At 34.9% G+C, this 26,206-nt stretch overlaps 2 protein-coding genes across 2 annotated transcripts in view; one reads left to right on the top strand and one right to left on the bottom strand.

Annotated features, from left to right (window-relative positions):
* Positions 1-5,264, top strand: part of CCNH (cyclin H) — a 41,209-nt gene extending 35,945 nt beyond the window's left edge. The window contains exon 11 of the transcript XR_015768187.1: positions 285-5,264. The gene's annotated coding sequence lies outside the window, so the exon portion shown is untranslated. The remainder of the gene's footprint in view (positions 1-284) is intronic.
* RASA1 (RAS p21 protein activator 1) overlaps positions 1-26,206 on the bottom strand; it is a 104,125-nt gene that overhangs the window by 14,425 nt on the left and 63,494 nt on the right. The window contains exons 9-16 of the mRNA XM_028114533.2: positions 22,469-22,547; positions 15,730-15,850; positions 14,344-14,500; positions 6,454-6,541; positions 4,392-4,469; positions 2,253-2,410; positions 1,701-1,777; positions 238-410 (exon numbers count right to left, since the gene is read on the bottom strand). Coding sequence (XP_027970334.1) covers positions 238-410; positions 1,701-1,777; positions 2,253-2,410; positions 4,392-4,469; positions 6,454-6,541; positions 14,344-14,500; positions 15,730-15,850; positions 22,469-22,547 — 931 coding nt within the window. The remainder of the gene's footprint in view (positions 1-237; positions 411-1,700; positions 1,778-2,252; positions 2,411-4,391; positions 4,470-6,453; positions 6,542-14,343; positions 14,501-15,729; positions 15,851-22,468; positions 22,548-26,206) is intronic.

Here is a 26,206-nt window from a genome sequence, read left to right as displayed (position 1 = left end):
TTCTATTTAGAAATATGTTCTATTGAATACATTTATTAAAAACAGAATGAGTTTATAGCCTACATATTTATACTCTCTTAAGACCAACATCATACTACTGCAAGGCTTTTCAACCTTCTATGCCCATCACTGGTGCATTAAGCTATGACATTACTATGTTTAACTTAATTGATCTTTTGTTTAAATGTTTAATGTTAATTCCATAAAAAATAATTAGACTGGTAAATAACTTAATACCTCTTTAAATTCACTGTACTCTTCTTCTGGCATGATTTTTTCCATAGAATATCGTGCTCGGACACGCAGAGATCCTGGTTCAATACCTTTTAATGGTATATGGGAGCTGAGCAAAAACCATTCATCTGTGGCATGCCCTTTCTGTAACCGGCTCAACTGGCAGCGCATAAATACTTTGATAGAAAAACACCAATGATTACTGTCTAAAAAGAAGACACTATTATTCGTCATACCAGTAAATTTTCCTGACATTTTGTCTTCTCCATAGTGTTAAATGCTTTAAAGGAGTTTTCAGTAGTAACACAAATTCAATACTTGATACTTCATTCATTTACTCAATGCCTATTTTGTGCCAGACTATGGTAGGCAGGGACATGGGATACAGACATGATTAAGACATGGTCTCTGACTTGCATGGAGGTCATAGTAAGGCAAGAAATCAGTCATGGCACAGTGTGGTAAGTGCTGTTAATAGTCATTAATGCTACTGAAGTACAGAGAAAGAATATGTAATTCAGCCCGTGGAAAAATCCATTCCAAACAGGTAATCCTTAAACTGACATTTAACAGGATGTGGAGGTGTAGCTAAGTAGAAAGGCAGAGAACAAGAAAGAGAGCACAGTCCAAAGAAGGTATGGTGGGCACTTTTAAAATCCATGGATTGCTTAAGAGCTCTAAGAAGGCTGGTATATCTAGAGAGGATACCAAAGATACCAAAGATGAGCTAGGAGAGCAACAGGGTGGAGGAGTGGATCGGGAAAGGGCCTTTCTTCTGTATTTACGATGGGTTTGGATTTTATCTTAAAAGTTATGGGGAACCACTAAAAAAATGTTAAACATTTACATAGTATAGAAGCAGAATATTTTGTAAGGAAAATTCAGGCTTTGATCTATCTTAATGCATATCACTTCTTTCCCTAAGCCTTTTAAGAAGGTATTAACCTAATTCACTCTGATGTGAACTGCTAAATCCCACTGCCACCTTTTTCAGCAACAGGCTGGGAGAAGGTGCGCTACTGAGAACAAGAACGGAAAAGGTTTACCAGAAATGAATAAACAGTGGACTAATTTAAAGGAAGTTTTAATAGAGTGCTTTTATCCACTTATATAAAACTATACGAAAACAGGAAAAACCTAAAAAGTACAAAGAAGGGCTAGTGGCAGCACCACAGAAAGATGGCCACTTTCACTGTTCTCTTGTTGTTCCTGTCCACTGGGAGGGAAGAGGAGATGAAAGATACTTTAATATCAAGGGCTTAAGTTTACAGTATGTACAATTTAGCCATTTTGGTCTTTTTTCTTATTAGAGAAACTCTTCCTCAACAATCAAAACTTTTAGAAGTACAAAAAGAAACTATGTCAAATTATACTATTTGAACTTATTTAGACTACATTTCATTATGAATTTAAAAAAATATACAAAACATGTTTTACTTCAGAAAGAAGTTTCTGTATCAACTTACAGATATCAGGATCTTTGCTTTTCTTTGTTTTATTACTAAGAGTTATCTCAAATCTGTTGATGTCAGGAGGAAGATCACTAGAGGAGCAAAAAGAAAAAGAATTAACAAAATATCCTGGCATCAAATTCTGATTCTTTTATTTCTAGGATCAAATAAGTCCCTTATTTCTGCCACTAAACAATCTGAAGATGCACGCAGGATTCAAAACGTGTTATTATCTGGAATACAGGAATGCAGACAAGCAAATCATACTTTTCCTACTATCTTGAACCTCCTCAAGTAAATCCTGGAAACCGTTGTAAACATTTTGTATGTGTGTCTTACTAAATGTTTTTGAACCTGTCAGTAACACTAATTCCTATTAATAACCAAGTGAAAAACCAAGGACATAGCACTTCACTAATAAAAGCGGGGGAAAAAAATGTAAGTACTACTAAAATGCCTGGACTCGGCACCTTGTTCTGGTAGTTTAGAGACAGAGACAAAAAAAAAAGAGAGAGAGAAACACGCAGCAGGGTAAAAGATTTAACGTAATGATAAAGTAAGACTTACTCGAAGACAAACTCTTCTGACCATACAGGGTTTTGCCCTTCCCTTGCATGAGTTTTTGCTACCTGGACACTATTCAGGTAGATGTTACAATATGGATTCGTAAAATGTTTTACAGGGAGTTTATGGGCTTCTTCAATGTGTAAAACAAGACTGCTGACCTAAGGAAAACACAAAAATTGTTACCTCAGATTTCAAGAATTATGCATTAGGTTTCAAAAGCCATTACTATTTAAGAAATAAAAAACCCAAAAATGACTTATTTTTCCCCTTTCTTCATACATTATGACCTGTAATTATATTTTCCTTTTTATGTGACGTATAAAATACAACATTCAAGCATTTAAAATGATTCTTTTCAAAAAAAATGCAGTTTTGATTTATAAGTTGTTCCTCCAATTACATTTTTACAGCAATTTAATGAAATGCTTTTTTACTAAAAAATAGTTCAGAGAAAATGGAAATAGAGAAGAGCATTTTGTATTTTAACGTAAGTAAAAAACCGTCCCCACCCAAATCAAAATCCTGTAGGTTATATAAAGCTCATCTGGAAGATTGATCTATAAACGTCCATAGGTAGAAAATATTTTTACAACACTGATTCTGCCTTCTCATTTTACAGAAAAAGATACAAATCCAAAGAAGCTAGGTTATTTGTCAGTTCTGATGCCAAAACTTAGATCATTCACTTTCTAGTATCAGGTTCTCTTTCCCTCTTGCCACATACTACTTGTGTGGCATAGGACAAGTCAGCCTCTCTGAGCCTCACCTCCTCAGATATAAAATTAGGATAAAATCTATACTGCAAGTGGTTGTAAAGATCCGAAATAATACACGTAAAAGCAGACAGGAGAGTACCTGCAAAAGGGCTCAAGAGATGTTAGCTATGATTTTATTATATCATTTTTTTATTCTGTTGTATTATAGCTAAAAATAACTTCATAGCTAAAGTTTCACACAGGACAACCTGCAAAAACTCAGTCTGATTTTTTATAGCTTACAAAATGTTAAAATATGATTTGAGAACACAATTATGTATATAATTAAATGTCCTTGGGGAAAGGGTTAGACTTTTGGTTACAGGAAATATAACTTACAGTCATCTAAATGTTAACCATTTATCGACTTGCAATAGAACAATATATTAAATTCACAAAGCTTATTGGAAACTTCCATGAATAAAATAAGAATCACTCTGGTCAATAAATACTGTACTAAATGTTCCTCAAAATTCCAAGAATATTAAAATTACTTAACTTTTTCCACCTATCTAGGGATAACAATATAGATTTAAAAAAAAAAAAAGCAAAGCTATGGAGGGTATAGAGTTGACTTTACATGCCTAGAAAGAAAGAGAAAGCCCAGCTTAACTCTCTATAAAATGAACATGTATGACATGTCAAGGTTCAAATAAGAACCTACATAACAGTTACATAATAGACTTCAAAGCAATCACTAGAAAGTGAAGAACTGAAAAGTTTATTTGTATTAATACTTAAAGTCAGATGATCTTTTCAATAATTACATTTAGTTGTACTTTTTTGAAATAGGCCAAAATAATTCTTTCAAGAAAAAAAACAAAAGAAGGCGCCTAACAGAATGGTTTCTGTTGTTGATGGTTTGGTATTATTATTTTAAGTAGAAGAAAAAAAATCCTTGGTTATGTTTTCAAAAGATGGCATTATGGGACTAAGTACCCAACAGGTATATAAAGAACATTCTTTTTCATAAATATTTCTCCTGCTATGGAACCAAGTGGAAGCATGGCTTTAAAATGCCTGAAAAGATAAACTTCTCTTAAGAACTCAGAAGTGCTATTCCTTATGTTCCACATGTGAGTGAAACCATACGATAATCGTCTTTCTCTGCTTGACTTATTTCACTTAGCATAATCCCCTCCAGCCCCATCCATGTCGATGCAAATGGTGGGTATTCATTCTTTCTGATGGCTGAGTAATATTCCACTGTATTTATGTCCCAAAAAAATGATGTACTTTCTGTTGGCTAACTGAACATAATAAAAAAAAAAAAAAAGAACTCAGAAGTGTTTGAAATGTAGCCCAAAACAGTTCTGACAGAAATAAAGAGCAAAGTAATAAAGCGAAACGTGACAACATCAAATCAAAGAAAATTAAATTTCACCTGACGCAGGCGTTTATTAGATGTCCCTGGACTACTTTTCCGTAAATTGCAAAATGCCTGCAGACCTTTCATCCAGTCCTACAAAAAATAACAGCATGTCAAAGAAATACACAATAGTTTATTCAGTTTCCAATCATCAGGGTTCTTTTTTTTTTCTCCAAGTTCAGCAGTCCTTTCCTGCTCCAGACTGTCATTTCTATACTCAGGGTATGCTGCACTTTAATATATTAGGGGCTCCATAAAATAAAGCAATGACCAAAACAATTATAATCATCCTTAAAATTGTATTTCTGTTGAATCCCTAAATTAATGTTTAAGTATGCCATGAGGGACCATTAATTAGCCAAAAAGTAAAATCCACGTGAAGTTATTAAGCAGTTCTATTTTGTGAAAGGAGGACTGACTGCAAAACCAACTGATCACATGATGACTGACTTGATGACTAGCACCTAATCTTACCTTAGACCATGATATAGGTAGAAATGTGTAAGGGGATCTGGGTTATCTGTAAGCCTTTGAAACAAAACATTAGATTCAAAACAATTTTTAGGCTAATATTAAATTAAATTGAAGCTGTATTTTTAAATGTTTATCTAGTGGTCTGGAGAAAGGCGAGAACAGTCTTAGGTTTATCAAAAATAAATCTAATCTTTGGCTTATTTCCACAAAGCTCTGCACTACTGCTTTACTCAGTTATATCTTTAGCTTGCTGACTATTTCAGTCTGAACTCTGAATGTTCAGAGGACATCTTTACAGAACAAATTAAGACCTAATCAATTACCATAGCTTTTAGAAATAGAAGAGAGTAACCACAGATCCCAAAGGCTACCAAAGTAACAAAACTGGAAATACCAATGGTATTTTTGGACTTTAAGTGGTATATGAAAATAAAGAATATGTAAAGTTTATATATAAATACAACAAAAAAAATGTTCTATTTATACTGAAATGTCATCAAGGTATGTAACACATCTTTATTTACCAAAAGGGAATCTGATGAAATAATTGGAGGACAGGAAACTGAAGTTTAAATTTCTTTCCTAACTCAATTTCTAGCATTAAAAATATATACACATACATATGTTATCTAAATGCTTTGAACTCTACTTTTTGCATCTAAATATTTGTGTATAATACCCACAAAACGAGGCTTTTTGTGTGTTATATGTTAATAATATTTATTTGAAATGTTTTGCAAAGATTTGAAACATGACATTCACTTGTGAACCATAAAACTTAATGTGGCTCAGTCATCAATTCTAGAGTCTAAGATACTGTCATAATTTATGAATCAGGGACGCATGCCAGGATCCAGTTTTAAGAACTTCTGCCTCACATCCAGAGTTGGCAAATTATCTTCTATTTACAACAAAGTTGTTTTCTTTGACCTCTTAACCACCTTCAGATTCTTCCCGTAGAGTATAAGCAGAAGAAGTATCACTGTATTTGTACCAGTAAACACCTCTGAAATATTATGGTTCAAAGAAATCAAAGTATTTTTAAAAAGAGCTTTTGGAAAACATTCTCTCATCACAGCAATGCTTAAAATTTAATAGAAATTTTAAGAAGGGCATTGCACATGGATCATTGCCTAGTGCTGAAAGTAGACATCACATGAAGACTTAGAGAAAAATAGAAAATTCCTAAAATACTTTTATTTTTGATGACTGAACTTCTATTTTTAGACATGAAGTTCAACCAGTAAAGAGTAACAATGTTTGTTAGCAAAACTAACTGGCTTACCTTTCAATTGTACTGAGAATCTCTATAACCTTTCTGCAGAGAGGATTTTAAATGAGCATTCTCAGTTGGACTCAACATCATACAGTATTTAAAGGTCAGTTTAAAATGGCATTTTCATTCCTAATAGCCCTTCACTGAGTTTTTTCCTGCATTTCTTTCAAAAAAAATTTACACATCAGAGTTCTCATTCCTTGAAATAAAAAGATGATTAGATTTCAGTCTTCCTTTTTATTACTTTATCACATATGCAATAGTTTCTTAAAAAGAAAACATGAGCTAAATAAAGGTTTGCAATAGTTGAGAAAACAATTAACTTACCTCTGCTTGTTCTGGAGTTTCTCCTGCAAAGTAAAAAATGTAATGTTCTTCACTAAAGTGCTGAACCACTATCTGAAAACAGTTTGGCCTTTAAAATATAAACAGAAAAGTTATTAGGAAGCTTAACAAAAAGTATTAAAACACACCAACTTAAAAAAATCACAACATATAATTATATAATGTGTATCAATTGACATTAATTCCTAATTTAGAGAACCAATACTCCATTGTCCAGATCATCACTGAAAAGAAAACATCAGCTGCGTATATTCTAAAAGACTTTTTGTCAGCACCCCTGGAATTTTATCAATCCTTCAAAGTTTAAAAATGTTTTAAGCTAGAACTGCATATAGCTAATCTAAACACTTTTTAAAGCAAAATGTTACTAACTCATTACTTCATAATAATATATATTATACATTTATAAGTGCTAGAAAAAGACTAGACATGTACTTAGACCAAAAATGTTCTTAGTGGTTATCTCTCACAGGTGGACTGTGGGTGATTTTTTAAAACCTATTTTTATCTATTTTCAAATTTTTTTTTTACAACTGACCACTTTTCCTCATCTGTTAAAATGGAAACATCATCTGCTTGTTCTGATGATTAAATAACCCAACAGTGGTATACAGTACATATTTATTCTTGTCCTCCAACAGTATGCACCATACTAGAATTCATTTGACATGGAAGTACATTAGTAGTTTACATCTTTTTTTTTGAAGATGTTTGTTGTATTTCCAACGAGACTTGGAAACGATTATAAGATGTTTAATAAGGGCCACCCCAGTGTTAACAGCAGAAATGTCCACAATAGCCAAACTGTGGAAGGAGCCAAGATGCCCTTCAACAGATGAATGGATAAAGAAGATGTGGTACATATATACAATGGAATTAAATTACTCAATCAGAAAGGATGAATACCCACCATTTGCATCGAAATGGATGGAAATAGAGGGGATTACGCTAAGTGAAATAAGTCAAGCAGAGAAAGACAATTATCATATGGTTTCACCCAAACATAGAACATAAGGAGTAGCAGGGAGGACCATAGTGGAAGGGGAGGGAAAACTGAAGGGGAAGAAATCAGAGAGGGAGACAAACCATGAGAGACTCTGGACTCCAGGAAACAAACTGAGGGTTTCAGAAGGGAGGGGGTGGGAAGATGGGGTAACCAGGTAATGGGTGTTAAGGGGTGCACGTGTTGTGATGAGCACTGGGTGTTATGCACAACCAATGAATCGTTGAACACTACATCAAAAACTAATGATGCTGGCTAACTGAACATAATAAAAAATAAATAAGGGCTGGGGCACCTGGGTGGCTCAGCTAGTTGAGCGTCTGCCTTTGGCTCAGGTCATGATCCCGGAGACCCAGGACTGAGTCCCACATCGGGCTCCCTGCTCAGCAGGGAGTCTGCTTCTCCCTCTGCCCTTCACCCTGCTGCGCTCTCTCCCGCTCTCTCTCAAATAAATAAAATCTTTAATAATAAATAAATAAGGACCTTCATGTTTTTGAAACTCAAAACTCAATAAATGTTTTTCCTATTTCTTGCATTAATCAGATGATATCTTTTACTTCAGTGTTAGGAGGCTACAGCAAAATACCCAGAGTACAAGCTTAATATTTATTAAAAAACCATCCTATCATGCTTTGAGAATGCTATAAAATAATACAAGTACAAATTGGAAACTTCAGCTTCTCCAAGTGGCTTGAATCAGACTGGCCTTTCTGGCTCCATGAAATATAAATAAAACAAAAAACAACTGTTCGAAATCACTGGTGAACAACCAGAGCAACTAAGACTTGAGAGGCCAAGATCATAGTGAGGAGAGCCTGAAATTCTCCACAGCTCTCCCTTTCAAATGCATTTGCCAATTCCTAAACTGCACCGGGCAAGAAGCTGAGAAGCCTAGCTGAAGGAAGCAGCATCTAAGAGGCCCAAAAACTAACCAGCACATTCAGCAGTTTCATACTGCTAGGAGAGACAAATGACTTTAGGGTCTTTAAAAGAGAAGGCTTTCATCTGAGAACCCTACCCATGCCTTCAAAATAAGGGCAAACCAGAAAATAGAACAGCCTTCACCAATACCTCCATTTGATCCCTGAGGGGACTTATTTGGCAGAAGAACAGTCCTTTCTGGAGGCAATAACATTATCCATTGCTTCTAGTTTTTCATACACAATGTCCACCATTCAGTCAAACATAAGTAGATATCACAGGAATCATGATCAAACGACTGAAAAGCCAATCTAAGAAAACAGATGAAGGGGAAAGACCTACATATAATCCAGATATTGGTAGATACAACTTTCAAGTAACTGTAATTAAAAGGTTTAAGAAAATAGGTAACAAAATAGAGAATTTTGCCAGCTAATTACATCTATAAAAGAATCAAATGGAAACTCTAAATTGAAAAATGTAATTAATAAAATTAAGACCTCAAGAAATGCATTTAACTGCAGAAGAGTGTATTAGTGAACTGGAAGACAAATCAGAATATCCAGTCTAGGGCACATGAAGGAAAAAATTATGGAAAACATAGAAAACTATATAACAGGTACAAGGGACCTAGTAAAAGATACAACACGCTGGGATGCCTGGGTAGCTCAGTCTGTGAAGCACCCGACTCTTGATCTCAGCTCAGGTTATGCTATCAAGCCCTGTGTCATGCTCTGCCCTCAGTGGGGAATCTGCTTGAGAGTCTCTCTCTCACTCTCCCTCTCCTTCTGTCCCTACCCTCTCTCTCTCTCTCTAAATAAATCTTTAAAAAAGATATAACATGTAACATGAATCACAGGAGATGAAAGAAAATGTGGCAGAAGAACTGTTTAAAGAGATAGTAACCAAGACTTTTCTAAAACTCACAAAAGACCTCGGGCATCAAACTGAAGAAGCTCTGCAAATATTAGGATAAAGTTTTTTAAAGAAAATTTATAGTAGGCACATTTTTGTTTAACTGCTAAAAATCTAAAGAAAAATCTCAAAGCAACCAGAGAAAGATGAAATACTGTACACCTCAAAGAGAAAAAAAGATGTATTATCTCTAAAAGAGAAATAATCAGAAACAAACGAAAAAGGTCGGAGGCAGAAAACATTCTTTAAAATGCTGAAAGAAGGGCACTTGGGTGGCTCAGTCAGTTAAGCATCTGCCTTTGGCTCAGGTCATGATCCCAGGGCCCTGGGATCGACCCTCGCATCGGGCTCCCTGCTCCACAGGGAGTCTGCTTCTCCCTCTGCCCCTCCCCCTACTCAAGTCTCTCACTCTCCCTCATAAATAAATATTTAAGTAAATAAATAAATCTTTGAAACACCGAAAGAAATTGTCAACCTAAAATTTAATATCCAGCAAAAACACTGTTCTTAAATGAAAATAAATACTGCCACAATGAGATTCAGCCTATGAAAAGGTACAAACATTCCTACATAAATATTCACTATGGTAACTCTATCACTGAAATGTCTTTCAACCTGTGCTTCTGAAATGATTATATTTAAAGTAAAGCAGTATTAAAAGTTAGAAGTTTAATATAAAGAAATAAAGTACTTAGCGATCTCTTAATACTGAAAATAATCTGGAAAAATTGCATAGCTGTGCAGCTAGAGCCATTCAGGAAAACAGGCAAATGAGCAATGCTATCCAAACTTTGCTTCACCATGGCCAGAGAGCAAGCAGGCCATTCACCTCTGTTGCAAGGTGCTGTTAATTTTCACATTACATTTCATTCAAATGCAGGTCAGTCAGTGTGTTGGGTTCTATACATACACAAAGCAAGAAATATTCAGCACTAGCCATATATTTCAAAGAAAAAGATAACTGCATTCATCCACAATTTCCCCCTTCATACTATGATATTTGCATTCTATGATATATAATTTGACGTCAACCTATTTTTCATTAGTCCTACTATCTGGTAGAGGGGTCTGTTCACTTCCTTGAAATATACTTTGCTGATTGTGTTTTTCTTGGGATCTGCTCTTTCTTGGTGTTTCCCAACTCTTGCATAGTAAGGCCCTCAAAAATACAGTTGATGTTAAACTGTCATACTTTGGAAAAAACTCAGTTCTTTAAAATAAAAGACTTGTACCTTAGTTCCCATGAACATAACCTTTTCATACCAGGTTTAGACTTGGTATCATTAAAAACAATATCAGAGTCTTAAAAGCCACCTTCAACAAGAGACTCTGCACAAGAAGCTGTGATCCTGTAGCAAATGGTAAATGTATATTTACCGCTTTTCTGCTTCCTGAAACTCCTTTCTTGATCTTAAGCATAAGAGGAATAATTCAGTCTCTTTAAACCACATTAAAAGACCTGTTCTTTAACTCTAGCAGTCATTTTAATTGGCAAGTGTAACACTGACCTTTCTGATATTTTGATACTGTAAACTGGTTTTTCAGTCCACTAGTGCCTGTTCATAGAAAGTATGTCAAAAATAATGTTACAGCTTTTCTCCCCCACCCAAATTCACACAGATGTACTTTTATTAGTCTTAGTAACTCTTTTAAGATTCTTGTTATTCAAATTTTAAGTATCACTAGGGAATCATTTTTAACCTTTTTCCAAAGTTGAATTTCTGCTTTGAATCTATAAGCTATCAGGGCATATTAATATATTTTTGTGTTGTACTTCTAATTCTGAGGAAGTTTACCCATTCTTCAACTAATCTGTGAAGTGCAAATCATTCACCAATAAGTTTTTTTCTTGTAGATCATAAACTTCAGCAAAACTCTTCTTTTGGACAGCTTACAGACTCTGGTATCAAACAGTACAGTGGTATTCTGATCCCATTTCCTCCCATAAAACTGAAAACATGTGCAACTGAAGCAACTTGCATTTTATTAGACTCCATTTTATAATATTTCATGTGGAATTGTGATCTACAAACAGACTTTTACATGCAAGAGTCTCTCTGTATTGCTTATTTTCCAGAATGAATTTTTGATGTAAAACCTTTAAATGTTCCTATCATGAAACTTCATCATTGATCATAAACTTAAATACTATTTCTACAGTATCTTCTTTGTTTCAAAGCATTCATTTACTGTTTTGAATACTTTATCTTTAATAACTTCTTTTGGTACTTCCTTGAATGACCAACAATTTACTTCCAAGTATTTCTCTAATTTTGTAGATTCATCAGTGTACAGTGAAAAATGTAATCTCTGGATCTGTATACAGCCTATCATTTGATTCACCAATGCATTTACTGATAATACTATCGAACCCAATCTAATACTATTTGAAAATAGTATCTCTTCTATTTCTTTGGCTTCAAACATACAATGGGCAATTTCCATGCAGACTGACTCAACAAGCAAATTCTCCAACTCCGTGTAAAGCATTTTGGCTTTAGCTTTAGCTATTAATTCCAAGATCTCCTAACAAGCTTCCCCAGTATAATCTGATACTGTAGGAACAGATCTATGGAAAGGAGGGGACTGGGAGGGGAACGTACAGGGGCAGAGGGACTTTTATTTAAAACTTAACAGTTCTTTAGTGGTATGGTGCAACACAATGTGCCTGGCCCCACTGATTTACTCAACTTATATGCAAAATATTTAGGCTGAGGAAGAGAAGATTTACCGGATTTAGTTATCCCAATACATTTTTTTTTTTTAAGATTTTATTTATTTGAGAGAGAGAGAATAAGACACAGAGAGCATGAGAGGGAGGAGGGTCAGATGGAGAAGCAGTCTCCCTGCTGAGCAGGGAGCTAGATGTGGGACTCCATCCCAGGACTCCACGATCATGATCTGAGCTGAACGCAGTCACTTAACCAACTGAGCCACTCGGGCGCCCCTCCCAATACATTTCTTAAGTGGCCTAATTAATAGGTTGAATTTTTAAATTAAGGCTACTGTTTTTATCTTGTGACTTTAATGACTTTCCAGCTTTAATCACCAAACTGCCCTTGATGGTGGGAAAATATCTATACATTAAAGCCAATCAAAGAAGTAACAATGAAAAACAATCTAAATATCTAAAAAAAATCTGAAGTTACATTTTTTGAAGACCTCCCTTATATATTTTACAATAATGAAATGCTGAAATTTAAAACACTTAATATTTTTATTACAGTAACATTTTTATCACCGCCAATATCTCAAGGGACACCCATAGCCTATTCGTGGCACATGGGTTGGGAAAGCTCTGATCTAATTATTTAAATGAACTTATACCCATCTTCCAAGACTCAGCTTAAGAACCACCTATTTCATATTACTTATTTCAGTAAGCTTGTCCCCAAAATCTCTCCCCCCTTGCAGCTATTCAAAGCACAAATAAACCATGTTTGGTGGTGAATAGTGTGGTTGTCTCCCCAACATCCATTTCCCTCTCCCACAGAGAATACAAAGCAGCCTCACTATTTCGGTGGGATCATCTTCAGCAACAACAGGGCTTGGACACCCAATGGCCTCCGTTTATGAAGGTAATCCCACTCCTTTGCTACTTCAGGGAAGCCAGGACTACACACTGATTGAGAGGTGGCGCAATAGTGCTTTCTCAGGATTTTCTATCATTACTGGAGGGAATGCTTACTTTTTCCTTCCCTGGGTACTTATACCACTTTGCTACCATGAAGGAAGCTGTTTTGTGAGGAATAATTGAGAACACACAAAGGCAGGCAGAGCAGAAAGATGAAAAGAAAAGCAGCCAGAGGCCTGATCTAACCACACCCGAAGGTCAAGATTCTCATATTGTTAAGGAAGGAAAATCAAAATTTAGGAAATCCTCTTACCCAAAAAATTTTTGCTTCTTTTTTGAACAGCTGTTTTTATGAGATATTAGGAAGTGTTTGAAAAAAAGGCGGGGGGCGTTATCAAGGTCAAAGGATTCATGAAATACTTCATATTATAATTCCCTCTTAGTGATTCAGAATATAAACACTGGCAGAGATTTCAAAAAGCCCTACTTTAAGGATAAACTATGTGTTCAATTCAGCAATTCTCAAACCTTGACCACTTAAAAAAACTGACTATTAAAATTACAAGTAACACCAATGTGATGTCCTAAACAAAGTCTGGAGAAAAGAAATGACAAGGTTTTGTATGTTCTACAGCTATTTGTGTTGAAGATTCCTGAACTTAAACAGGATAAAGCTAGACTTGCTTAGTAGAAATGCCATCCTGCAGCAGAAAAACAGTTGTAAAACATTTGTTTTTAACTGCCTTGTGTTTTATTAATACCAGTATGTAATAAAAATGGTAAGTTTATCTATAAAGACTCTAGAATGGATTATTAATAATACTGATGGTGAAAGGTAAAGAAAAGGCCATTGTTCCTGATCAAAAAATTAGAAGTAATCAAGAGTTGAATGTGCCTTGTGATGATCAGGATTCACCTTTAGTTTATACATTTACATTTATTTTTTGAAAAACTTTGAAATTAATGTAAGAAAAAATGTTTTGACTCCAAATTTGAAATACTCCCCTTTTCCCTACTGAAGCAATTATTTTTATATTAGGATTCTTAATGTCAAATTTTCTTTTAGGAACCTGCCTATCAAGTTAATAATACAACTGAGTGTACTCAGTACTACCAGATGCAATGAGTTAAGAGAGAATGTGATAAAATGGGAAAGAGGACAAGACTCAAAGTCAGTCACTCAAAAGACTGGTGGTAAGGGAGGGAGGAAACATGCTATATACAAGTCATCTTTTATGATTTCTATGTAATACAAAAGTGGAATTTCATGCACCAGTTAGTCAAAAATAAATAAGGAAAACAGAAACTACCCTAGAAACTAAATCTGACATTTTAGATGTCAGATTATTTTAGGACTCTCAAAAATCCATTGGCTATACTTTGAAAAATGATCTGAACATATCCACACTATTTTATTATTAAAACAATTCCAGAAAGAAATAGGAAACCAATTTCTTACCTGCCAAAGAGACTATCATGAACAACATAGACAGAACATACACTGAGATCTATTAATCCTTTTGGTTTGGTAGCTCGTTTTTCACTTTCAAAATAAATAAGTTGGGCATCACTGCCCTCTAAGATAAAATATAAGTTTTTCCACCGTTTTCCTTTGCCTGTTAAAAAAAAAAAGTGCTTTCCCTTAGGCAAATGATAAACTATGAAGTCATATATATATATTAAAATCATAAAATTGTTGCTGAAAATAAAAATCATATTCCATTTTTATTCCAAAGCTTTATCAGTAACATACCAATCCTTACAAAATGAGAAAATGCCTATTAAATTTATCTGTAGAAGAAAAACGCCTTTTGTTAGACTGCTTGTTTTAATGAATCACAAAGTAAATGACAATGGTACCATAACTACATCTTTTAAAGTTTCACAAAGATAAAATCTTTAAAATTCTTGCTTAGGAGTAATTCCTTTTTAATCACAAGAAACTACTCTATCACCCCACACCCTAACAACCAACCCCTTAACATTTCTTAATATTAAATTGAGGCAAGTCTATAAAACAGAAATATCAAAACAATGAATGTGACAAGTGTCATTAGAAGTCTCTCTTTAAAAAAGAAAAATAATAATGAAGTATGGGGTAGAGAGGGGGCGAAGAACCAAATACCTTGCACTGGAACTGACCTCAAGAATGCAAGACATACTTGGAAATACGTAAGCTTGTTTCATGAAACTCTGCTTGAAAATGTGGACTTAATATACCTAGATTTTTTTTATTTAAACTCAATTCATTAACATATATTATTAGTTTCAGAGGCAGAGGTCATTGACTCATCAGTCACATAATACCCAGTGCTCATTACATCACATGACCTCCTTAATGTCCATCCCCCAGTTACTCCATCCCCCCACCTCCCTCCCCTCCAGCAACCCTGTTTGTTTCCTATGATTAACAGTCTCTTATGGTTTGTCTCCCTGATTTCGTCTTGTTTTATTTTTCCCTCCCTTCCCCTACGATCCTCTGTTTTGTTTCTTAAATTCCACATATGAGTGAGATCATATGATAATTATCTTTCTCTAATTGACTTAACTTTGCTTGGCATAATACCCTCTAGGTTCCATCCACGTCGTTGCAAATGGCAAGACTTCAATTTTTTGATGGCTGAGTAGTATTCCATTGTATGGGTACACTACATCTTCTTTATCCTAGCCTAGATTTTGAAGGATACTTAAATATAAAGCTTTAAACAAGGGTCAATTATTAATAATTCATGTCAAAACAACTTATTAAATACATCAATGGGAAGTTTTGTGCCCAATATTTACAATGTTTCTACTAAATATTAATGGAAAATACTGGAATTGAATCTTTAAAGTTAATACTTACCCTTTTTTAGAAGATAACCTTTTTTAACAATATTTTTATAAAAGGCATCCTTTGTTTTTCGACGAATTGTATTATAGATTTCCTTGCCATCCACTGTATCATTGAGTACTTGTTCTTGATCCTGTGAATTTTTAAAAATATTAAAATTACGTCATGAATTCTTGATGGAAATTAAATAAAATCTACTGAATTACTAATTAAAAGCCAGGTTTGTGTGTGTCTGCAACATTTAAATAACGTTTTTAAGGCTAAATTCTAAATAATGTAACATATATTAAGAGATCCTTTGCTTTCCAAAGAAAGTCTCAAAAATACAGTTTTGTTACATTGCCTCGTTGTGTTATAGCAATTAACACTGAGAACATGAATTTGTCCCAACAGAACTGATAAACTGGGAACCAATTTAAGCATAAAACCAATTCCTGTTTGCTTATGCACAGTTATGTCTTTGAGAAGCACGAGGTGAATGCAGAAAATGGCACCCAGCTGATAGAGGAGATGCATGGGAATATACAAAACACACCTCCAATACCTCACAACCCTCTCAATTCACCAAGCATTATATGCCTCACCCATCCATTCACACCTGGTGTTAGAACACCATCTGATTTCAAATAATCCTTCTACCACTTTACAATAATCACAACCCTGACAGCCTCTTTGACAAGTAAACTTCGGGTCTTTTTCAAGGTAAAGTGCCATATTTATTGTAGTAAATATTTCTTAACCATTTAGCATATATAAAAACTATGCGTCATTTTATTAGGTTCTTATCTTTATGTGTTACCGATGAGGTTCTTTGAGTGTTGTACCCCTTCCCATAACCTTGTGATTTTTATTTCATGGTTTTACATAACTCTGACTTTTAGGAATGGATGCATGTGTCTTAACTGCTAAATCCTCCCAAGTAACAAAAAGAATTCTGATGTCAGGAAGAATATAAAGAGAAGAGTGTCTTTACAATGATCTTTCCAAAATAAATCAGTCATTGGTATTAGCATTGGGATCCACTGGATTCAATTTCAGTTTCTTAAGTTTCTCTTTTGAGCAGTTCTTACTATTTGCTAGGATGAATATTTTATGACTGTTTTCTTAGAGACTTCATGGGTTCATCTGATCCTTTTATAAATCTAAGATATAAGATTTTCATAAATCATATTTTTCCTCTATCTTGAAACATTCTGCTATTTCATCATCCTAGGAATCATTTCATCATTATTCAACAATTACTTCTCAAGTATGCTAAAGAGCAGGGGTTGGCAAACCATGGCACAGGCGCCAAATCCAGCCCACTGCCTGGTGGTGGACAGAAAGTTTTATCAAAACACACCCCCACTCATTCCTTTATGTTTTGTCTGTGGTTGCTTTCTCACTACAGAGGCAGAGTTTAGCAGCTGAGATGGAGACTGAAGGCCTGCAAAACCTAAAATATTTATTATCTGGCCCTTTACAGAAAAGTTTGTCAACCGTTAGCTTACAAGATGATGCAAGAGTGAAATAAACTATCTCTATTGCATCACCCTTTGTTGTTTTTTTTTTAACTGTGTTGCCAAGTATTGCAGCATCTTTCAAAAAAGTATAAAAGCCCATCTATGTTATCTTTTTACTAGCTTTCATTGAACACAGCCCAGAGCTCTTGATTTTCCGCTAATAGCAAAGAGAAAAAAATTGACATAGGAAGACGTCTGACAATTATTAAAAGAATCAAAAGATGAATGCAAAGAGGCAGCAGCACTTTGTGATCTACTGTGATGATAAAATTGATTTTTGATAAGCAAAAATCTTAGACTACAATTCTTCAGATGACAGTATCCTTAAACTTTCTCAAACTCAAGAAACACTAAGTAAACGTGGATTTCTAGGCAGTGGAGGGGAGGGAATACGTACAGTGTTTCTATCTAGTCAGTCATTTAATAGCAAGAATGCGATCACACGGTATTTTGCGACACGAAATCTAGACTGTCCTGTTTTGCTAAAAAGAAATAAGGTTCTTTAAATTTATGTTTGTGGGCACCTGGGTGGCTCAGTTGGTTGAGCGACTGCCTTCAGCTCAGGTCATGGTCCTGGAGTCCCGGGATCAAGTCCCGCATCGGGTTCCCTGCTCGGCAGGGAGTCTGCTTCTCCCTCTGACCCTCCCCTCTCTCATGTGCTCTCTCTCTCTCTCGTTCTCTCTCTCAAATAAATAAATAAAATCTTAAAAAAAAAAATAAAAAATAAAAATAAATAAATTTATGTTTGTGCACCCAAGATTTACTTAATATGATTTGTAAGTGGACAAAGGGTACTTTGTATCCAAAGGCTGTAGAAGGAAACATAATGTAGAAATTTTAAAATTCACCATATTTATCACTGTAACTGATGTTTAAAAATCTAAACAGAAAAATATTTTACCCTTATGGAGCAAAGAAGACTGTACTCTGCCAACAAAATTATAAGCCATCCAAGTTTTCAAAATTATTCCATTTGATAATTCAAGTACATGAACTAAAAGCAAGAATCATAAACTAAAACCCAGTAGACAGATATTTACATCTGGAATCAGTACTGGATTCTGACAGTGAAAGTGTGGGAAGAATAACCAGAGTAATTATACAGCAAGAATTAATTAGAAATGTATCTGAAACCTGGAATTAGGATTTACAAGACGGATTATGTTCCAGGTCCATGCATGACATGGATTGTGGATTAACAACTGCTTATCTCAAGCCTTTATAACCAAGGAAATGTGGGAAAACATTTGAGTTTGCTATGTTTAAATTCTTATTAAATTTTCTAATAACCTTTTTTGGACTATACCTTTATTCCAACTTCTAAGAATTATTCTTAAAATGACTTAAGAATAAAAAACTTAAAAGGATACACTGGACCCAGATGATAAATAGTGATGACTACTCTCCTGGTTATATAGATTTGTACTTATCAGTCTTTTATTTGAATAATGATACTATTTAGGGGCACCTGGGTAGCTTGGTCAGTTAAGCGTCTGCCTTCAGCTCAGGTCATAAGCCCAGGGTCCTGGGATGGAGCCCCGCATTGGGCTCCCTGCTCAGAGGGGAGTCTGCCTCTCCCTTTCCATCTGCCTTCCCCCAGCTCATGTTCTCTCTCGCGCGCGCGCGCTCTCAAATAAATAAAAACTTTAAAAATAAGAATGATAATATTTAGTATTGGCTACAGAATGTGGCATATTTGTAGTTTGTACTTTAAGACATAACTACACTAATATTTGGATTTAAATATCTGATTTCAGGATGATCTCCGTAACTCTTTTCTAAATTATATTACGGTAGGAGCTGATATACTTATCTACAACTTTCAAAGGATTCCAACGTATTAGAAGACACTATGGCCAAGGACGGAACTTAACTTTCCAAACTCCAGCAATCACTGGATTACAAAGGGAAAGCTTCAGGGCCTACTCTCTACACAGTTCTGGAGAAGTCTTAAATGTTCCCGTATACTTAATTCAATAAATGTTTGTTGACTGCCAGGGTCTGTTCTAGTTCTTGAGATATATCAGTGAACAAATCCAAGATCCTTATACTCAAAGACCTTACATTCTAATGAGGGAAGGATAATAAACATAATACATAAATCATACTGTATGTTAAGAAATGGTAAGTGCTTTACAGGGTAGGGGAAGAGGCAGTATTAAATAAGGTGTATGGGTCAATCTCACTGTGAATCTAATTTTTGAGCAAAAGAAGTAAGATAATGGGACATGTGGCTATTTGAGAAAAAAACCATTTTGGGCAGAGTCAACAGCTAAAGCAAAGATCCTAAAGTAGGAGACAGACTGGCATATTTTAAAAAACAGCAGAGAAGCCAGTATGAGTGGAGACAAGTGAGAGAGAAGGATGGTAGAAAGAGAGGCGTTCAGAGGACCAAAGAGATGACATCTATGGTCTGAAATGCCATTGTTAAGGACTTTGGCTTTCGCTCTGAAGGAAATGTAGAACAGGTGCAAGTATTAAAGAGAGGAGTGAAATGATCCGACTCACATTTTAAATGGATCCCTCTGACTGTTGTGCAGTGTTAAGGGGCAAAGGTGGAAACAGCGAGACCAAAGTCAGATTCTAACAGTGGTCATGTGGTACATTTATCTGAAAGGCAGTCAGCATGATGTTCCTGACAGTATGGATACAAAGCATAGGAGAGAAAGAAGAGTCAAGGATGACTCAATGCCCTAAGTCATTACCCTCTCCAATCTCAATTTCCCTATCGTATAGCAGCGACCTCATCAAGTTGTTGAAAATTAAATAAACTAGTAAGAACTGTGTCTAAAACACAGTGCTTAAAAAGTGTTGCCTATTTTATTGTGGGCTGCATTGTCTCAAAAGGCTCCTTCTCTTCTAACGTCTGTCTCCAGAAGTGTTAGCTCCACAAAGTAAGCAGAGCTACCTAGGACTGCTCTTTCCACTCCAGCATCTTATTCTGAATGGGGGTATGCAGAGTCACCTCAGGGGGAGTGAGCTAATCAGTTTTTCCATTAATAAAAGGTTATTATTGCACTTTCTGTTCTGTAATAGAATCCTGCTGGGAAGGATAGGTAAGTATTATGACTCCCAAACTTCTACAGTAACCTTTTTTACTCCAGGTCCTAATTAATAGACGTCAAATAGCATTTAATGGTTTTTATGTAGTAATCAAATTGCTTTGTAATTGGCATCAGTTATTTCTGAAGTATTCAAAGCATTAATTGGCACTTTTGCAAATGACAACAATTTGGGGTTTGCTGAATTATGAAACCGCAACATGGGAGTGCGGCAGATTATATGTCTGAAGTAATTCTTAAAACAACCTTATAACTTAAGTACAAAAAAGTTTTAATGTCAAGTAATACTTATTGTGCTAGTTTTTCTAAAAAGTAAATTTTTCTAACATCAAAAACTAATGATGTAATGTATGGTGATTAACATAACAATAAAAAATTTTTAAAAAATAAATAAAAAGTAAATTTTTCTAAAATAAAAATTCTAAGCACAATTTCAAGACGCATGGCTTAACTTGTAGACAAATAAAATAAAATCTGTACACTTCTAGAACAAAACCATCATTAACTCTAATAGCCAATGTGAATTAGAATTCAGGACAGAGCAGTGGGACACAGTGGCAGAATCTGGACGTAAAGGCACCTCTGGCCCCTAATAAAAAGACCCTGAGCAGTGCTTCTAGAAAACATGTACCAAACTACGTGATTAAAAGAAAAAAAAGGGAGGGAGGGTGCATGGGTGGCTCAGTCGCTAAGCGTCTGCCTTCGGCTCAGGTCATGATACCAGGGTCCTGGGATCGAGCCTCATATCGGGCTCCCTGCTCAACGGGGAGTCTGTTCTCCCTCTTGCTCTGGCTGCCGCTCCCCGGCTTCTGTTCTTTCCCTCTCCCTCTCTCTCTCTCTCTCTGTCAAATTTAATAAATAAAATCTTTAAAAAAAAAAGTTTGTTTTACTATGGAGTAGAATAGTGAACAGTGTCTGCCAGAACTGCCAACAAAAGCAGGACATCAGGGCTGACTACGGTTATCAGGAAGGTGTCAAGGAGAAAGTGAAACTTGAGATGGATCGTACACTAGCAGTGCCTAGACAGGACTAGAGGAAGGGATGGACATGGAGACAGCAACAAGCACGAGATTAAGACACATTAGTGATAACACAGAGGGGGTGAAGTAGGTGCTTCCTACTGGAGAGCAGTCGTTCATTCAGTAACACTGATGCTACTCTAGGCACTGAGAACACAACGCAATACCCCTGCTCTCGTGGACCATACGTTCCACCAGAAAAGTGTGAGGAAATGAAGCTATATTAAGTGTGACAAGATGATGATGATTCTTGAATTGATATTAAGCATCAGAATAATGATCCCCACCTCAGCAACTGCACTGAACAGCAGCTACAACCATCTGAAACTAACTTGTTAGGAGGATGAAAAACTGTGGAATAGAGACATAACCAGTCACTGTGGAAGTTTGGATGGGCACCCAAAAACCCTTCTTTACATCCCTGGAGTATCAATACCTCCATTTTCCATATAGAAAATTCTTAATCTCTCTTTTGAAATATCTGTTGCCTAACCTCTGCTACAAACTTTGCCCACCACTCTTCAGAAAGTATATGAAATACACAGACTAAGCAATACCCTATGCATTAAGCAGCTAATATTCAACAGGCCCTCTTGTTCAAGACCAATCTTTCCTCTCATATTGTGGATTTTAGCCACTCTTGCCTTCCCTAGGACCTTGTACGTCAGGTACTGCCACTACCCCATGTCACCCACCACTGTCATTCTCCTCACTACTAGTGGCTTTATGCAGAGTATACAGACATGCACAAAACTCTCTCACCATAAACCTATAGCCAAATAAACAATGAAAAAGTTTAAACCCCTCTTAGCCCTGTATCTTCTTTTAGATTTCATTTTTATTTTATTTACCAAGCTCACCTATGTAAGCCCAGCTGTGATTTATCCTTGCTATCTCCACCTTTGCCTCCAACAAGCTCATTCCTTGACTCAATATAACACGACTTCTGTCCCACCACTGCTTCTATTCTCAAAAAGCCACAAAGGCTAGAATCAACATAATTAAAAACTAAGTGTTTCTCTTACAATTTACTTTCTGAAAGAATCTGAATAACAGCAGTTTTAAATTTTATCCAATTTTAAATGCATGAATGTGCGCATAAAACATATACCAAAAATGCATTTTAAGATAAAATGCTTATTACTGCAAAAAGAAAAACAACACTAACCTGCATTGGTACAGGTTCCTTAAGATAATACCCTTCAACAATCTGTTCTTTTCGATAGTGATCTATGATGTCCCCAATGCTGTTAAAATAAAAATTACTAACATTGACATAATTTGTCTTATAAAAAAAATGCAGATCTTGAAAATACACAAAGACCCTGTTAACAAGGATTATGTATTTGCAAGTGTTTTCAAAAGCATATAACCCAAATACATCAATATATATGATTATAATAGTCACATTACTTTAGAAAAGCAAGAATTCGTTTACAGGTCAGAATACCGGAGTCAGAGATCCCAATTTTGCATACACATACTCAAAGAGTTAGTATAAGCAAGGAAAGAATAAAAGTCTACCTTCTTTTTTAAAAAAAAAGAGTATTTCTGAGGAACTGAGAAAGAACTGATAGAGAAATGGCATTTATAAAGCAAGTTCAGGTAGATTTTAAGAATTTTTATCATCAAAACACACATTCTGCTTTCAAACAATCAGATGAAGTTAGATAATAAAACACACTAACAGCAAGTAAAAGCAGAAACAAACAGAAGACCAGGAGCTAATTTTACATGTAGGATTATCGCTACCCCAGGGAAAGCTTATTGATGAATTTGATAAATAATGCTATAAAATAGTCTTACTATCTGGGAAATTTTACTAAAATGAAATTAAAACATTATATATTTTAACATTATATATATTTAACATGCATAATGAGTTTTCCAATATAAAAGTGTTTCTGTATAATCGGTAGGCCATTTTATTGTCCTGAATATTTAAATCCTAGACTTTTAAACTTCCCTTTAATATACTGGAGGAATGGCTATTTTACGGACAGATAGGAAACATTTCTCAAAACAGATCTTGCTTAACCTTCCACTTGATTTTTTCCAGTTCTCTTAATGATGGAACTGAAATATATGTTTTATTCTTTAGAGATACGTATGTATATATATACATATGCACACCCCTCTCCAAAAATATACACATATACATACATATCTATGTCTCCAAAGATAAAATGTCTTTGCTATACTATGAAATTAAAGCAAATATGTTAAAAATAGCAAAACAGAAGACTTGAAAATATTAATGAAAAAAGTATGAATGGATATGAACTAAATACCAGAGGCAGCATTTTACACAAGGGGGAAGGGCACAAAATGAGACAAGTAAAAAGGTATTCACGTTAAAAAAGACAAGGAGGGTTATAAGTGTTTAAAGGAAAAATGTAATACCACATATAAATCCAAAAATGTTAAAAGAAAAAAAATCAGAAAAGAAGACATTTGAAGACAGATACCACCTCAGAGATGACTATGTGTTTCAGAGCAAAAAGCAGTAAATCTATAAAAACCAATAAATATCAAAGGTTTCTGACTCAGTAACTATAAAATGCAACTGATCCAGTGGAGCATCTCAGCATTACAATATAATTCTTGTCCGTGAGCTGAAAGAATAGGATACTGTTGTGGAATACGGTTCAGACTGCCCAAGAGCAAATTTAAAAGTATGTGACAACCAATCAGATATATTTTTACCAATGAGCTGGACTTAGAAGATTTTTTTTTTTTTTTAATTACTTTAGTTCATATTCTACCCAGATATACCTAAAGAAACAGTCAAGGGAGATACAACAACCCAGAATTTCCTAGACATTCCATGAAAGTTTTAGATATAAAATCAGATAGGTTTACATCTCAGAAAACTAAAACATGTTCAATATACGTCTGTGAAATAAATATGAGTTTCTAGAGATACTATATCTGATACTTTCATTTTAGTAATATACTTAATAAATAAAACCATGTCTCTCCTTGAACCTCCTAGATAAATGTTAGCAATCTTCAAGGTCTGACCAAAATCCTTCCTCCCTCTCCCTTCTCATCACTACCTCAACTGCTCTGTTTCCACTGAGTCTCTCCTGTATCTATGTGTACAGCCCTGAACTCATCACAATCAGCCAACCATCTGTTCTCATAGACTTGTACCTCATGTATCTTTTTCGTTAATGTATATAAATGGGGTCTGTACAATATATTTCAAAAAGTAAATTAGTTAATAAATGTTTGCTGAATTATACTTGCTGTTAAATGCTTCTCCTGCCTTTCTAAAAGTTTTACAGAGGAATGTTAAAGTTATGTCTCAACAAAGCAATTTCTAAATGAAACACACTTAAGTACTACCTCTCTTTACCAAAAGACTAATGTAGGATTAATGGGGACAAAAGACAGTACAGTATGGCTCTGTTACATAGATTTATTGAATAATCCAACTTAACACTTACATATCTAAACAGTAAGTGGTAATCACAAAGGTGTATGTTTTTAAGTTCATTTATTTTTTCTTAGTAATCTCTACACCCAACGTGAGGCTTGAACTCACAACCCTGAGACAAAGAGTCGCATGCTCTTCTTAACTGAGTCAGCCGAACACCCCACAAAGGTTTATCTTCTAAGATTTACTCTATTATTGACACTAATTCTGTAATGGAATATATTTCCATGCTGAAATATATATTTCCAAACAACTAAAACTGCCTTTTTCCAGACATCAGATTTACATAATTCTAGCTTTCTTTGAAAAAAATTTTTAACATTAATACTAGAAACAACAATACTCCTGAACTTTATCAAATGAACTTATCTATAAAAAAAAATTGTGGGTGGGGGAGCTCAGTTGGTTAATCATCAGACTCTTGGTTTCAGCTCAGATTATGATCTCATGGGTCGTGAGATCAAGCCCCACACTGGGCATCACGCTCGGCGGGGAGTCTGCTTGAAAGATTGTCTCCCTCTGCCCCTCCCCCAACTCACACTTGCGCTCTAAAATAAATGTCTTTTTTTAAAAAAGAAAAAAATTGGGAGGAATGATCACAGCCACTAAATTAACATGCATTTAAAAATTTTTACGTCATTATTTTGTAAGCAGACTAATAATTTTGCAATAATTTAGAAAGAAATATACTTCAAATACTTCTTTCTTCCTGCTTCATTCTGGTCTTTATCAATAAAAAAGTCAACCTTTATATATTTTACAGACTACTTCCATTATGTAGGAAGAATTTTCATCTTGCAGAATATATATCGTAAGGAAGTTTAAGTCAGTAAACAAACTTCCCCGAAAATAAATCTATGTAAATTATTTTATCTTTAAAAGCTTCCAGATAGACATTTATCAATTCAGTTAAGAATATATGTTTTCAACTTACAGTTTTATATATTCCAAGTCCCTAGAAAACTGGAAAATGGGAAAAAGTAATTTATCTTCATAAAGAGTTCAAATTGCAGCTAGCTAGATTTTCAGTGAGGATGTCTAGATTGGGCTACTAATGTAGAAACCACTCAAGCAGCTTTTCTATATGACGTGTGCAAAAGGATCCAAACGTCTAGACTCACATCTTCCACTTGATGTCTCATAACTGTTCATGGGCCTTCTGGCAAGCAACTACAACTTGGTTTTTTTTGTTTCATTTTCTAAGGAAAACCAGTTGCTGGACCTCTATACCCTCAAAAGTCAAGCTGGAATTAAGAGAAATTCTAAATGGAACGGCGAAGACTGCTGTGGTATTTAAGGGATTAAATTAGGCAAATGCCATCATTTTAGTTTATGAAAGCCTCCAAAAGAGGAGGACAATGCCACTCTAGAGTTATCTAGTATGGGAAATTCTTTACATTTGGGGGAAAAAATGAAAGATTTCTTTCTAATATACAGGAAGAAAAAAAAAAAAGCTGAGATTCT

This window comes from Eumetopias jubatus, unplaced genomic scaffold, assembly GCF_037043125.1.
Source record: "Eumetopias jubatus isolate StellerSeaLion01/CBP00866 unplaced genomic scaffold, mEumJub1_p1.0 scaffold_5, whole genome shotgun sequence".
NCBI classification, from domain to species: Eukaryota; Metazoa; Chordata; class Mammalia; order Carnivora; family Otariidae; genus Eumetopias; species Eumetopias jubatus.
The sequence above is the reverse complement of the archived record's forward strand: the minus strand, read 5'-3'. Positions and strand labels throughout refer to the sequence as shown.